We start from the raw sequence: 15420 nt of genomic DNA on the forward strand, positions 1-15420 counted from the left end.
GTTTCCATGGAAAAGTTCTCACATTTTTTCTTTTTTTGTATGATCTAGACAATATTTCTTCTAGTGCAAACTCTCAATATAAAGGATTTCATGGATGTACTGTAGGACCTAGACATGTTCAATGTACTTAAATGCAGCAGTGCAAGTTCTTGCCCATAATTAAATCAGTCCAAATTCTACCTTTATAAAATTTGATTTTAGAAAAGGAGAACCCCACCATCTGACCCCAAAATCATTGTACAGCATGCAACACTGCTGTAAATCAAGTAAGGTTGTTTCAAGAGTTTCTGTTAAATAGGCATATATTGGCAAGAAAAGGCTCAGGTTGGCAGAATAGGATTGATGCTCTTCAGAACCCTTCCAGTGCTACAGTAGCGCTAATGCCACATTAGGTAAGGAGTATCTAGAAAGGAGGAGCAACTCATGAAGTTCAAGAAACACTGAATTAAGGTATTTAGCTTTTAAATATTCACCTGCTTTATTTATATTTGCATTACAGTGACCCAAAGTCCCAAGGTCTGCTAGAACATTAATAATATCAATATATAAAATCAAACTCCTAAAAAGCTTCTCCAAATCTATCCAATACCAGCATTATTTATTAAATGTCCGCTATGTTAATATTTAAATGGTTGTTTATAAGCTATGGAACAGATGTTTCTTAGAGATGCAAGATGACAGAAGAGGGTGATAGGAAAATGGCAGCTAGCTGCTGCTACTGTTATCTGCCATTTAACAGTTTGTTTTGATAATACTGCTTGTGTAAATTAATCTGCAGTTCTTTGCTTAAGGAACTCTCAAGGATTCTGGTAGAAAGTACCAAGAGGTTAAGGCTATTCACAGTCTTACATACTGGGACACATGAATGGTTAAAACTTTACTTATGGAAAGAGGGTACAGATAAAATAATAATTTATATTGTGTCTTAAAGTTATTGGGAGATATGGGTTCAGATGGGATGTATGGATTTTGTACTGTTGCTTTCAAGATTATATTCAAATGCACAACAGAAACCCTGCTTTTAAATAAGTTATGAGATGTCTTTGGAAACTGTTCAATATTCTCAAATTATTGGAACTCCAGCTTATTTTCCAACTGCCAAGCATGCATTTGCACTGAAATAAGGAAGGACACAGTAACTGGAGGCAGGCGAAACACTATTTCTCTTCTATACAAAATGTAGCAGACAGAAACAAAGGATCCATTTCCTTGGGGTAAATCCAGGATTGGAGTTCATGAAAAGGAAGATGCTAATTTACAAGGCTTTACACCAACACTCAAGTGGTTAATGGTTATGCAAAAAATTAAAGGGTAATTAACACCACAACGTTTCCTAGAGATATTTAGTTGCATATATTCAAAAAGGTTAAAGCAATGTGAAACAATAAGATTCAAGACTTATCAGACCACTGGGCTCTAGTAATGTATACAGTCTTAAATGTTCTGATTCTAGCTTTTAAAATCTATAAAATATTCTTAACAGAAAATTGTTCTAGATATTACTTTTTCAAGAGTAAAATACATTAGGGATTTGTTAAAGAATCACGTGGTTAAAAATTAGCAAGAAACAGTATCATCAGAATTTTCTCTTTTAAAGAACTTGTTACTTGATTTAGACAACTCCTTAACATTATATCAGTCTTGTGTTTAACTCCTTCTTGTAAAGTCCTGTCAACAAAAGCTTTTCCAACCCATCTCCAATACTTGGGAGTCACTAAACTAATAGAGTCCTCCAACCTAGCAGTTCGAAAGCATGTCAAAGTGCAAGTAGATAAATAGGTACCGCTCCAGCGGGAAGATAAACGGCATTTCCGTGCACTGCTCTGGTTCGCCAGAAGCGGCTTGGTCATGCTGGCCACATGACCCGGAAGCTGTACGCTGGCTCCCTTGGCCAGTAAAGCGACATGAGCACCGCAACCCCAGAGTCGTCTGCGACTGGACCTAGTGGTCAGGGGTCCCTTTACCGTTACCTTTAAACTAATGGAAGCTCATTAAGAGTAATTTAGTATCAAAGCCCAGAAATAGAAGAGCTACCTTGAGATGTATGAATAAGAAAATGCTTGTTAACCTGATCTGATATAGTCTTCTGGAGTCAATGGAGTGATGTTTACAAATAAAGTTTTTCACAGCTACACCACTAGCCTTTGTTGGAGATGAAAATGAACAGACATAATATGAAATACATGCAGCTTCCTTATACCAAGTGAGATCAATGGTCCATTTAGCTGAGTACTATCTATTCTCAGTGGCAAAAGTTACTCAGTACCTTTATATTTTATGTTTAAGGCATTTTATACTGTCCTTAATATTTAGCTAAGTGCTTTCAGAGGTCATTTAACATGAGTCCTCACACAAGTTTACCAAATACTCTACCACTGAGCCCTTCCCCTTGAATATAATCAAGCCATTTTTTTTTGAGTAAAACCATTTGTTCATCTAGTCCAGTGCTCTCTATACAGACTGCCAGTAGCTGTCAAAGATCACAGCTCCATTTCTAGTTTCAAAAAACTGAATCCGAGACCTTATCCATATAAAACAAGTTAAGTTTTATAAATCACTGAGTTAAGATGCTTGCTCACAAAATCCAAAGAGTTCTGAATTGGTTATCTTACCTTCTCTGTACCTCGCTTCTTTTCTCTTGGTTGATTAAGTTTAGCCTGTCGGTCCACCAAGATCTTCTGCCAATATCGTTGTTCATGATCCCCTGAATACAAGAATGTTGTAACTGTGTGTTATATCTGTATGAAGGAAGATGTTTTGGTTTCCTCGGCTATATCAATACAACAACCTTTCTACAACTTTCTAAAACACAATTGTTGCTAACTTTTAACAGTTTATTTCTTAAATGAAATATACATTAATGCAGGTGCAGGGAAGACTTTGGCCTTTTAGATGTTGCTGAACTACAACTCCCATCATCCCTAGTCATTAGCTATGCTTGATAGGACTGGTGGAAGTTGTAGTTCAGCAACATCAGGCGGGCCAAAGGTTTTCCACACTTGCTTTAATGCAAAGAAAAAAGTTCTCATGAAGATAAAAGATGCATCATTTTATGTCTCAGCTTTCTATCAATGAGAATACATACATATATATATATATATATATATATATATATATATATATATATAAATAATTTAAAGGAAAAGAGACACCACCAGCTGAACTTTATGACATACACTTCTTATAACACTCTCACTCCTTATAATTTGAACAGAGTAGAGGAGGATGCAGAATAAGGGAAACCATGTCCTGCTGATGATATACCATATCCTGTTTAACACACACTGGCCTCAATCCAGCTGTTTCCAAACACAGTAGTAGGTTTTGGCCCATGCTTACAGACTGAAAAGCTCCTTCAAAGACTGGGACTTCACAAAATGTCTGTCCTGCTGAAGACAGAAAATGGACTGACGTGATGGGTGTGTGCTCAGTGGGCAAAGCCCAACCCATGTTTCCAGTCTTCAGTAGTAAAAAGGCAACAAAAAGGTGGTGTGTGTCCACCACCTCTGGAGAAGTAAAGTCATGATGTGATGTGTAACCTTATTGGGCTTTTTCACCAGATGGAAATTCATAATTTCTTACCCAGCCACTTATATAGGCAGAAAAAATTGGTTCCAAAATTGTATGGCCCTAGCTATATTTAGAATACTTTTTTTTGGGGGGGGGGATTCAGGATACAAATCACAATTTCAACAAATCTTGAAATAGTCATAAAACTGATGTGGCATGTACAAACCCAGTGAATTTCAACAATAAATCTTACCTGAAAGGACCTCAAGTTTCCAATTGTGTTTCGTCTGTAGTTCTTTATGTGATTTTAATAAAGTTTGTGCATCTTCAGGAGTTTTAAGCCGCACATGACACTCTGTGTCACCTTCCAGCAGGTCAACATAAGCAACATTAGCTAATGTTGCTAACATATCCTGTGGCAACACAAACAAGACAAGCCATTAGAATTAAGGCTTTTATCTACTTACCACGGTGCTTTTATCTACTTACCACGGTGGGGAGCATTTTTTCCTACATTTTCACGGGGCTCATATACCACACTCATAAGGAAATACATCTCTACTATTAACTATTTTCACTTATTATCACTGATGTGTCACGAACAAAGAAATATCTTTCCTAATGCACTTATCTGGAAACACCATTCATGAGCCATGAAAGGGAGGGTGGGTTGACAATTACACTTAACCACAGAATGGTGATTGCAAAAAAATGCAAAGAGAAAAGAGAAAAATCTGTCATGCTAGTGCCACATGATCTAGATATCTTCTACCAATCCAGCTCTAATACTCTACACACTCTGGTTTACAGCTCTGAACCTTTAAAGCATGCTATAATTCACCAATAGAAGTGGATACAATAAAGAGTATCCTCTTATCTCTAGCTATGACCATATTGCTGTCATGAGCAATCTCAGACAGACATTTAATATTTAGATGCCAATGTCAAGTTTGCCTTGCTAATAGCCAAGATGATAAACCTGAAGTTACAAAACAACAAGGTTAGGTTAGGGCTTTATCTTTCTCAAAGACGTATCTCAGTGCTGTCTCAGAGAAATCATTAAATCATCATAAAACTTAACAATAATGAAAGAACTTCACATACATTATCTTGTTCCAAGCCATGCAACAATTATGTAAATATAGGTCAGTATTATCATTCTCATGTTGCAGACTACAGGGTAGAGGGATGGGACTGAGACTATGCTATTTGCTTTAAGCAATCTAATGAGTTCACAGCAGAGGAAATATCTGAACTGGAGACTTCTGCAGCTCAACTTTAAACTGCTGTTCCACACCAGCTGTCTATACTAGACTATAACAAGAAGCACTCACAAGTTTGTGAAGTTCATTACAAGTATGAACAAGGTCAATGTTTAAATTTTAAGGGGCAGAATTAAAATACTACTGTACACGCAACATGAAAGCCAGGATTGAATGTCAGTTTAAACAAGTTTTAAATAAATTGCTGTTTGTGTGTTCTTCACTCGTCCTCTGCTCCTTTCAATGTGCTGAGGAAGAAACAAACCAAAGATTGGCTTTATGATACCTGTGAACCCGCTCTTGTGGTTTGTTTCCCCATCAGCAAATCATAAAATCATAGCATCACAATTGTAGAGTTGGAAGGTACCATGAGAGTCATCTAGTCCAACCCCTGCAATGCAGGAATATTTTTTGCTCAATCTGGGGCTCAAACACACAACCCTGAGATTAAGAGTCTCGTGCTATACTGACTGAACTATAGAGGCTTGGTGGGGAAGCCATACCAATAGAAACAACTTTTACAGATAAACGCTTTCCTCAACCAAAATAGTTTGAAATCTCTTTTGCTCTGATGTAGATTTTCTCAGCCTGGTTCTTCAATTAAACAATCCTTTAGCAAGTATTATAAGGCATGTGCACACCTAGCTGGCAATCAGAATTATGAACAAAGGAAACTGACTTATACAGAGGCATACCACTAGTATATCTAGCTCAGAACTGTCTGCACCAGGGGTAGTCAACTTTCCACATGTTGTTTGACTCTAGCTTAAGGTTACCAGATGTCCCCGTTTCCCAGGGACAGTCCGTGGATTTACAAATCAGCCTCCATACAAAATCCTATCATTCCTACTGAAGTTGAAAAGTGTCCCCGGATTCACTGAAAAAAATCTGGTAACCTTACTCTAGCTCCCATCAGTTCTAACCAGCATGGCCAGTGGTCAGGGATTATGGGAGCTGTAGGGCAGCAACAACAGGTAACTGATTGGCAGCAGCTCTCCAGGGTTTCAGAAGGGGGTCTCATCCAGTTCTACCTGCACATATTGGAGATTGAACCTATGACCTTTTGCGTGCTAGGTAGATGCTGTGCAACTGAGTTACCTTGACCTTTTGAAATGCTATTCCATATTCAAAAGATTTCAAAGCAAATTATAGCATTTACCCCGAGGCTATAGAGGCATTACCTTGATGTGCTTCCTGCCTGGCAAGGGCTCAGCACTAATGATCTTCACTATTACGCCACCCTCAAACTGGGGGCCCATTGTGTGAACCTTTTCAACAGGAGCTGAACCACCCTGGGAAGCTGTTCATTTGAAAAGGAAGAGAGCATTCATCAAAATTTCACTTGTAACAATTTACCACTGGACAAATTCAAAATAGCACAATACCTCTCTTAGTATATTTTTTATATTGGGTATATTACTAGGAATATTTCTATAAGAAGCAAAGGCAGTCCAAGAGAAAAGAATGTGAGACAGATCTAAGTAGCAGTCAAGTGTTATTTTCAAAACATATTTTTTAAAAATAAGTTATAGGTATAACATGATACCTGCAACATCTAGCAACAATTAATTTAAGCCTGCACTTTCTATTTGGAAACAGAGTCTAAACAAAACTCTAAACTCTAAACTAAACAACTTTTGGTTGTTTCCCCCTCTGTTCCTCATCTCCTCCTTTGTGAAATATTTAGGTGGATGAAAAGTTCTGGAAAAACTCATCAGCTATTTTCTGACATTTTTGGTTGGTTCTAATGAAGCTGGATTTTGGAGAAACAGATAAGATTTTCTTAATAGTTTGACATATATAGATCACTGTTGGTGGCATCAAAATATGCCTCAACATGACAAGTAAAGGCCCTGCAGTTTAAGTTATAAGCATGAGCGGTATATCAATAGTACCATTAATTCCAGTTATCAGCACATACAAAGCCAAACAACTACTTTAAGGTTGTATATTCACAACCTGATTGTTGTGCTCTTGTGAAGTTAACACTCTCATCTTGTACTGCATATATGGCCAATGAACATTAATTAAAACATTATGATTAACTTACTTTGCAAAGCAACATTAGGCAATCTTTCTGAATGCTAAGTGAATTTAGATAGATTTGATTCTTCTAAATCAGTGGGCAATGAATAAAGAAACTATTCACAAAGTTGGTACAGAAATGGGTTGTTACAGCAAAGCATAGCACAAATTTTATTTAGTTCTCAACTTTTTTTTGATAATTACAGTAATATTGACTACTTTGATTTCTTCAACAAAACCAGTGAGAAAAACTCTGAGACCTCTGGCTTGTATCCAAAGTTGGCCCTACTTAAAGCACACCCACTGAAATTAATGAAACCAAGTTAGTCATTTCAATGGGTATATACTGAGTGGTGCTGGACCCTAACCACACAGCATACAGAAACCTAATGCCAGAAAATTCATTTACTGATATGCAACCTCTTGGTTCTAAAGCCCAAAGGTTGATCTTGGATGCTGAACACTAGTTTATTCTTCAGTTTTTGTAACATTTCACAAGTTCTCCTGTATACATACAAGTCAACTGGTTAAAGAAAATCAATTTTGCATGATGAGAACTAGAGAAATTTTCAAGATCTGAAATTTCCTCCCTCTTAATGTCCTTTCTGCTTCCAGGAAAACACTACATACTTCTTAATATCCAAATATCCAATCACTAAACTACAATTAGCATGTCATTTCTTCTGTTAAGGATAAGCACAAGCTATGAAGAACCTCACAATTTTCTTTACATTTTCCATTTCTTGCTGCAGGCTGGTTAGGTATACAGGCATCTGTTTCCATTTCTCCAGCAGTCAACGTTTTTATTTGGGCCATTGCTTTTTTCAAAGAGGACATGCTGGCTTTCTGTAGTGTCAAGTATTCTTGCTTCAGCTGCATCCATTCATTTCTAAAGTGATTAGAAAAGAGACTTGTGGATCATGCTTTTTAAAAACCACAATAACAAAACTCAGTTCAAATGCATACCACATATAAGGAAAGACATAGTCAAGAAGATACCACCATGGTTAACAAATGGAGTCAAGGAACTTACTAGAGGCAAGAAGGACTCTTTCAGAAAAATGGAAGTAGTGCATAAATGAGAACAACATGGAACACAAATTGTGGCAAATTAAATGCAAGAAGGCAGTAAGAGATGCAAAAAGAAGAATTTGAGGAGCATATTAGAGAAGTACGTGGCTAAAAACATTAAGAACAAAATAAATAACTAAAAAGCAAAGCAGGAAAGCAGTAGGGGTTGGGGTGGACCTTAGAACTGCAAGTCAAAACATGTACTAAAGGACAGAAATGAGATTGCATCTATCTTCATAGTGGAAAATGAAGGGCAGATCTCTGAACCTAAACTTTTTTTTACCAGAAAAGGAAGTGGAATACTGGTGACGAGAGATGTATTTTGAGAAATAAAAAAACAACAAATCTGAACATGAGTTACTGGGTAACACAAGCGGTGAGAGTGCTGTTGCACTCCTGTCAAAAGGACATGAAAAGAGCCAAACTACAGTAGTCCAGCATTCTGTTCTCACAGTGGTCCACTAAATGCTAAGACAGAACAGAGCAACCATGGCTAGTAGCATGTGGGTTTACCATAGGCACCTGGTTCACCACTGTGAGAACCGGATGCTGGACAAGATGGGACTTTTGTCTGACTCTTCTTAAGATTAAAAAGGTAAAGGTACCCCTGCCCGTACGGGCCAGTCGTGACCGACTCTAGGGTTGTGCGCTCATCTCACTCAAGAGGCCGGGAGCCGGCGCCGTCCGAAGACACTTCCGGGTCACGTGGCCAGCGTGACGAAGCTGCACTGGTGAGCCAGTACCAGTGCCGCACACGGAAACGCCATTTACCTCCCCGCTATAAAGCGGTACCTATTTATCTACTTGCACTTAGGGGTGCTTTCGAACTGCTAGGTGGGCAGGAGCTGGGACCGAACGACGGGAGCTCACCCCGCCTAGGCACTGAGGTTTTACCCACAGCGCCACCCGCATCCCCCTTCTTAAGATTAGCAGTTACTAATAAATTATTAGCAGCCACTAGATAGTCCATGACATAATGATCCATTTCCAGTGGATCCATTAGCGATTGATTCCTAAAAGTATGGCAAAGACCGCTAGACTAGACCTTGGCCTAAACTTAGGTTCTTAAGCAACAGTACATACTCAGGATCAATGCACAGAGTTTAATTATGCATTACCTTTATTAATCCTCAATATGCAATCTTACTTTGTACATTTCTACATTAAAAGACACCAGTGTATCACAGATTAATACCAAAAATGTAAAAGTAAATCACAAAGACTGGTCAACCTGCCTCTGCTAACCAGCTGAGTATTTTTTTAAAAAGGTAAGAAAAACTAGTTAGAATGTTCCCAAATCTATGGAGACAGGAACATTCCTACTGTTCAAATGCAGCAGAGAGGAAAGCCCAGCATGGAATCAAATGATATATTTACATTCATTTAACATGGAGATGTTTCTTCAAACAGCTAGAGCCTTGCTGATAGAAACACAATGGGGATAGTGCAATTGAGAGAATGATTCATTGTTAACCTAATCTGTGCTATCAAATAAGCAGATATGGGTTTTATTTTGTTTTTTAAAAAGATGGTATCTTGGGGTAATAGTGTTAATCCTTGATGACGACACCAGGAGGGCAGGATGAGAGAGGAAAAAAAATAAAGATTCTGTCCCATCTAGGAACATACATTTTCTGAGAGAGGGCTTTAAATAACAAATGATCTACCTAATGACTCTGAGATAAAGGCTCAATGGTACCCTTTACTAAAGTATGGAATAAATAGAAGCTTGGGCAACACTTTATTAAAGGAAGCTGAAAAGGAAAAAAACACCAAAGCGAATGAGCAAGGTAAGTAAGCAAAATGGGAAGTATTTTTCTCAAATATGTTTATATTAAAACTAAATAATTTGCTATATTTAATGCTTTGGATAGCAAAAGGTGCTGCTTTATGTGGAACCCTTCTACTTTAACATGGAGGTGCTTTCTGTGTGTACAAAAAAGGTAAGTGCTTCCATGTTTTGGCAGAGGTGAGTCCAACTGCACCATGAGTTGTTTGTAACTTGAGTGTTCTTGTATTGTTCAATTCAACATCATGGAAAGAACCACTGCCAGACATTTGTTTACTTGACTGCAATATCTGCTATATTCTAATCCATGTTCCAGCAAGGTGTGCAGAATCTCTGTAACAGGATATTCTAGAGAAAACTTGCTTTACCTGCCCTGTTTCAAGATGCTCTCTGCTCCTGTAGAAAAGCATGTTTTGCTACACTGACTGAAATAGAAAACAGAATTCTGTGCACACTTACATGCACACTTACTTGGAAGCAAATCTCATTTATCTCAGTGGGTCGAACTTCCAAGCAAATGCAGTTAGAACTGCAGCCTGAAGCAGGCAATAAACTACACAGTATGTAGTCCCTGATGGAGGAAGGTTCTAACAAGAATTCTGTAATTGTGCTGGTAAGCTTTTGTTTGTTCAAAAAAGTCACATCTGACAGTGATTCAGTCAGTATGCTAAAAGAACTGTACTGAATTTAAAACTAGGTAATTGTGAATTGTTTGCTTCGCTTTTTATGTATAGTCTTTATAATTTTGATAATTTTATAACTTATTTTGTGTTTTAAGATTGTTGAACAATGCTCTTGAGCTCTATGGATTATGGATATAATTTAAAAATAAAGCTGCTTGATTTATTTTTTTAAAGCAATGACGTCTATCTTCTTTCACAGGAAAAATTCTCACCTAATATAAGGGACTACCCACTACTTTAATGTGGAAGTACTTGTTTTATTCCTTTAAAAAAGTGCTTTCATATTTTAGTGATGGCAAATCCTATTTAATCATCTTACTCAACATTACTCAATTATTTACTAGCAAAAAATCCAAAAATATGGAATTACATTTATTGCATGTGGAACTTCTTCAAATAGGGTTACCAGTTCAAGCGTCATACTGAAGGATTTTCTGTACTTTAACATGGAGGTATTTGCTGTCTATTTTTAAAGTAAGTGCTTCTATGTTTTAGTACTGCATGATTCCACAATCAGAAAATATATTATTTTCCCTCTAGTGAAAAGAAGGTATAGGGATTAACTGGCAAGACTTCAAACAGTAAGTCATTTTACTGTCATTAATGTCAACAGGTCTATTGGTCAAAAGGAAAAAGTAGGTATTTTCTATGTGTGATGTGTTCACTGCTGTAATCCTTTACCGTTGCTGACATGCAACTCTGTTGTGTGAAATCTGGAATTGCACTTTAGCAATGGTGATGGACTATGAGCCATGCGGATAAAGGCTATGTATAGACAATGCTTTCTTAAACATGTGGAATATTAAGTTACAAAGTTGTTTGTATTAATGCATATACAGAGGTACCTCAGGTTACATACGCTTCAGGTTACAGACTCCACTAACCCAGAAATAGTGCTTCAGGTTAAGAACTTTGCTTCAGGATGAAAACAAAAATCATGCTTTGGCGGCGCAGCGGCAGCAGGAGCCCCCATTAGCTAAAGTGGTGCTTCAGGTTAAAAACAGTTTCAGGTTAAGAACGGACCTCCGGAACGAATTAAGTACTTAACCCGAGGTACCACTGTAAGAGTTAATACAGATGTGGCCATTGCTCCTATGAAGCTTTGGTATGAATTGTCACAATAAAGAAGTATTTACTTTTGATATTGACTTCATTCACCTATATTTTACTCTTTTTTAAAATGTGCTTTTGCAACATGTATAATAAGAACGACTGCTCTAAAACTGCATAATAAAACTAGTTTTTATCAACTTCTGAAGAGCCATAACCTGGCCAAAGCTTAGAACATTGGCATCTCTTTGATTTCAACAGGAACAAATTATCATATTTAATTTATATTGCTGTATAACTGTTGAACTGGCTGAATGTGCCTGAGAATTTTTCCTCTCAATTGGATACAGCTATTTTAAAAAGGTGTTGCACAGAATGAAGAAAACATTCAAATTCTTCCATCTATGGTCAGTACCTTTTTAAACATCTTTCACTGCCTCACAAACTGTTTTAAAATCTCTACTGGAACAAACTTTGAAGTAAAGGCCATCTAATCTTTTAGGCTCAATCTTTTGCTCAAATGATTTCTTTGAAATTGTTAGCAAAGGATCTGGTGTACCTCCTGCACCCTCCATTTGATAGTATATATGTAAGAGCCACTCACATGTACACAGAAGGCGAATGACAAAGTAAGCATTTCAAAAGGATAAAAAGGTTCAATAAACTTGTTTTAAAACATGAAATTCTTTTTTTAAAGAGAACAAGCCATTTCATCTATCCACAATGCAATGCAAATACCAATTTCACAGTGATATAATAGGTAAAATTGATTTGTTTTACAAATGTAAAACAAGTTGCATCAGCAGAGGAGTTTTTATTTACCGTAACAGGCTAGTTTGTGTGTTTCAATAAGACAAAATATAAGCTGCAGCAACACCCCTGATCTGAAACAAGTTGAATGGAAACAGATAAGCAGCACTATTGACAGGTCAAAATTAGGTAATATTTTTTCTCATGGGCGGTTAGTACCTAAGAACACTAAAACACAGTTCTTGTGTAGACTACTTCATATCTGGGAAGTAGCCAAACAGCAGCTTCTGGATCACAAGCAGCCCAACACTGTATTTTACTGTCAATACAGTAAGACTCAAAAATGCTTTAACATACTTTGAAAGGACTCTCAGTGGGATGACCTCTTCTCCCATCTTGTGTCTCTCTTTATGTTTCTTTTTATGTTTCCTTTTAGATTTTGAAAGAGATGTATCTTTCTTATCACCAACCTCTCTCTCCTCTTCAGTGGAAATTTCTAAGTGGAAAAGCAAAAAGAAATAGCTAACAAGCAAAGAACAGCTAGTTATAAATACTTTAGTGCCTTTCCTCCAAGGGTTTGATTCTGGGTCACTTTAGCAAACAGTCTAGCAAACTGACTACTATACTATACTGATTCTACTTTGAACTGAAGAAAGAAATTCATAGAATAACTGAGTTGGAAAGGGGCCCCATGTCATTTAGTCTAACTCCGAAGGAATCTCTGAAAAATTACCCCCAAACCTCTGTTTAAATACCTCCAATGGAGGAGAGGCTACTACCTTCTGAGGTAGTCCATTCCACTTAACAACTCTTAACAGCTCTTAAGTGACAGAAAGTTTTCCCCAATGTTTACTGGGAATCTTCTTCCTTGTAATTTGAAGCCATTGATTCGGCTCCACCCCCTGGAGCAGAAGAAAACAAGTTTGCTCCATCTTCTACATGCCAGCCCTTCAGATATTTGAAAATGGTTACCTCTGTCTTCTCTTCTCTAGACTAAGCATACCCAATTCTCTCACCCCATTCCCCAAATGGCTTAATTTCCAGGCCCCCTTATCTTGGTTGCCCTCCTACAATACTGTGTATATGTTTAAATATTACTTTACAGCATTATTAAATTTCTATCCCATCTTTCCTCCCTAAGGAGCCTAGGGCAACAAGCAAAATAAATAAAAAATACAGGATTTTGTTTTTCTCTCACACCTAAAACAGGCATATCTTCACAGCTAATAATTTCAAGGGTTTCAGGAACAGTACATTTCAGCCATTAAATGCCTGAGTAAACCAGAATGTTTTCAAATTCTTCATAAATTTAGAAGACAAGTACCTCGCCAGGAAAAGCACTCCTACCAAGAAGTACCTGCAAGTTATTTATTTATGAAAATATTTGTAATGTATTCATAAAAAATATCAATTAAGTTTACAACATCCACCTGTGTATACAATAAAAACCGTGTAAAGCATCAACATCAACAAAGCATCACCCAGTGGCAGCCCTACCAACAGAGTCTTGCCTGTCACTCATAGGGTTCCAGATGCCCAAAATTGGGAGACACTTCTTTATAGACTTTTTGTAGGCATCTTCTATATGCAAAAATCACAATCTCCATTTGAAGCAACAGCATTTCTCCAGCAGTTCTCTCCATAGTTCATGGAATATTATGGTTTTTTGTATAAACTGCTTAGAGGTTTTATTACAATCATGGCACATATAAGTTGCAAAATACAAATAAAACAAATCATAGATGTGCAAGCTGGTCTTGCATCTTAAGGAACACGCGTGGGGTGGGTGGAGAAGGATGCTGTTAATAATGCAGAAGAGGGGTATAAGAGGAGAAGCAAGCAGACTCTGCTTCTCTCCCTCCTCCCTGGCTCACTGAAAAACTTTGCTGCTATTTAGCCAGCTGAGTGGGGAGGAGAGAGGAATAGAGAGCCTGCTTGCTTTAAATGAGCCAACCGGACAGGAGCCGCTTACACTCCTCTCCTCTCCCGCTTTGCTCCTTTAAAGCAAGCAGGCTCTCTGTCCCTCTCTCCTCCCCACTCAGCGGCTCTTCTCCCGCTTTGCTGTTTCAAAGCGAGCCACGGAGGAGGGAAGGAAGGGGAACCATGGATCCTCTGCTCACGACTGCAGCAGATCCCCCCGCCATCCGTAGGCATTCGCTCCATAACACGCACAGACATTTCCCCTTACTTTCTAGGAGGAAAAAAGGGAGTGTTATGGTGCAAAAAATACAGTCATTATTTCCTGGTGTATTTCTTACTCTCTCCTCAGGTTTTAAACTGAATTACTTTTACACCACCAAGCTTTCATGTTCTCCCACTGTTTACAAACAAAACTCAACAATGTAGTTATATTACCCAAAATCTCTGTACTTGGTCGGATATTTCAGTGAAATTTAAAAATAGGTGATCTGCTTCTTACCTTTGGGATCCTCTGGTCCCTCTGTAGATTCCTCTTTTGTAGAATGAACATCTTTCTGAAATGGTTTCTTCGCCTTTACAACTGACACCTCTCCATCCCCAGAGTGGCATCGTTTCCTCTTTCCTGGTCTACTTTCTCCTGAACCTGAGCTTTCCATTCTATCAAACTTCCTTTTTTCTTTCTTTGAATACGGCCGTTGGACTTCTGATGCTTCCATTTCAGAGCTCTCAGACGTTGTCCTGTGTCTCTTTGACCTACTTGTGTGTTCTGTAGTAATGCCCACATTTAATTCTTTTGCTTCTGCAGTTGGTTGCTGGCTACTCTCCTTCTTTGTTTTGGATTTTTTCTTCTTTTTCTTCTTCTTTTCTTCTATATAAAGTGAATAATATCTGTCTTGACATTCTGTATTTCAATTATTACAAGTTTATCCCACTTTGCTTCAGGGAGTTCAGCATAGTATAGAGGACTACCTTTTATTTTCTGTCCCACAACATTTTTGCCTCACCCTGTGAGTTCTGTTAGGCAGAAAGATTGACTGGCCTAAATAACCCAAAATATCACAAGGTATATCACGCTTATTTAACTCCAGGAGTCAGCACAATCCCAACTTTGGAAAATCAAGAGTTTGAGATGAAGTATCATGGTTTTTGTTTTAGAAGGAGTGCTGAACAAGAACAACTAAATAAAATAAGATATTTTCATGAAAGACTGATACTAAAAACCCACAAAGAAAGGGTCTGGTAACATCTTAAATAACTACGTAACCACTTCATGCATCTGATGAAGTGGGCTGTAGCCCATGAAAGCTTATGCCATTATAACTTTGTTGGTTTTGCTAAAATTGACTAAGGTGGCTTCTCC

General features: G+C 37.7%; 1 protein-coding gene across 8 annotated transcripts in view; it reads right to left on the reverse strand.

Moving 5' to 3' along the window:
• Positions 1-15420, reverse strand: part of LARP7 (La ribonucleoprotein 7, transcriptional regulator) — a 28209-nt gene that overhangs the window by 1643 nt on the left and 11146 nt on the right. For 7 of the 8 annotated variants that reach the window (XM_081020312.1, XM_081020311.1, XM_081020314.1 and 4 more), the window contains 6 exons: positions 14560-14928; positions 12498-12636; positions 7517-7686; positions 5954-6072; positions 3764-3923; positions 2613-2704 (listed from right to left, as the gene is read on the reverse strand). In XM_081020312.1, the coding sequence (XP_080876438.1) occupies positions 2613-2704; positions 3764-3923; positions 5954-6072; positions 7517-7686; positions 12498-12636; positions 14560-14928 (1049 nt within the window). The remainder of the gene's footprint in view (positions 1-2612; positions 2705-3763; positions 3924-5953; positions 6073-7516; positions 7687-12497; positions 12637-14559; positions 14929-15420) is intronic. The other variant, XM_081020316.1, reaches the window with a different exon arrangement.

Source organism: Podarcis pityusensis (genome assembly GCF_964106645.2).
Source record: "Podarcis pityusensis genome assembly, chromosome: 9".
NCBI classification, from domain to species: Eukaryota; Metazoa; Chordata; class Lepidosauria; order Squamata; family Lacertidae; genus Podarcis; species Podarcis pityusensis.